The sequence below is a fragment of the Nematolebias whitei genome, chromosome 3, assembly GCF_014905685.2.
Source record: "Nematolebias whitei isolate Nwh7 chromosome 3, NemWhi1, whole genome shotgun sequence".
NCBI lineage: Eukaryota > Metazoa > Chordata > Actinopteri > Cyprinodontiformes > Rivulidae > Nematolebias > Nematolebias whitei.
The window spans coordinates 12,410,744-12,411,843 of record NC_056500.1 but is presented as its reverse complement, the minus strand read 5'-3'; the positions used below and the strand labels follow the sequence as shown (position 1 = coordinate 12,411,843).

The window sequence follows — 1,100 nt, the reverse complement described above, 5'->3', positions numbered from 1 at the left end:
CTTCCGTCAGTCAGTCCTTCCGTCAGTCAGTCCTTCCGTCAGTCAGTTTGTGAGTCAGTCAGTCCGTAAGTCCATCAGTCAGTCCTTCCATCAGTCAGTCAATCCGTTAGTCAGTCCATCCGTCAGTCAGTCAGTCCGTGAGTCAGTCAGTCAGTCCGTGAGTCAGTCAGTCCGTCAGTCCGTGAGTCAGTCAGTCAGTCCGTGAGTCAGTCAGTCAGTCCATCATCTTCCACTTGTTCCACAGTCAGATCACAGGGGCAGCAGCTTGAGCAGAGAGGCCCAGACATCTCTTTCCACAGCCACCTCTTCCAGCTTTTCTGGGAGGACCCCAAGGCGTTCCCAGACCAACGGACAGACATAGTCTCTCCAGTATCAGTGTGTCCTGGGTCTTCCCTGGGGTCTCCTCCCAGTAAGACATGCCCAAAGCACCTCCCTAGGGAGGCGCCCAGGGAGCATCCTTACCAGATGCCCGAACAACCTCAATTGGCTCCTCTCAATGTGGAGGAGCAGCAGTTCTACTCTGAGTCTCCCCCAGATAACTGAACCGGCTGACCTAGTTTACTGTAATTTACTGAATACTATTGTAATAAAGATTTATGTAGAAATGTACTTCAAATCTATGTTTATTTGTTGTTGTTTACTAAATGACAAAATAATAATCAGTTCTGTTTGTTTACTTTTTACATGGAAATGTCAGTTATTGATTTCACACATGTACAGCTTTGTTGAGTTTTAAATAATGATGTTTTTGTTCTGATGCGCACGTTTGTTTCATAGGATAAGGTGGCAAACACATGGTGTAGCCTGAACACCCTGATAAAGATCAGATCTATTCTGTCAGGCGACGCTCAGCTCTACCTCAGGTAATCTCTTCATCTGTTCAAACTTCTTGAATTTTATTCTCCCCTCTTTTTGATCAACCCTTTTCTGTGCCATCTTCTGTTTTCACTCCCTCTCTCCTTGTTCTTGTTTTCCATTTAAGCCAAACTTGCCCTTGGGAAAAACTGTAATTCATTGAATCAAATGAGATAATCTCTCTTGACAATGTCCCATGATAAAGGTCTGAGCATGAAATCATATTACCTTTTTTAAAAGCTAAT

At 44.4% G+C, this 1,100-nt stretch overlaps 1 protein-coding gene across 1 annotated transcript in view; it reads left to right on the top strand.

Annotated features, from left to right (window-relative positions):
* Positions 1-1,100, top strand: part of alg6 (ALG6 alpha-1,3-glucosyltransferase) — an 18,399-nt gene that overhangs the window by 10,089 nt on the left and 7,210 nt on the right. The window contains exon 9 of the mRNA XM_037674531.1: positions 778-863. Within this exon, the coding sequence (XP_037530459.1) occupies positions 778-863 (86 nt within the window). The remainder of the gene's footprint in view (positions 1-777; positions 864-1,100) is intronic.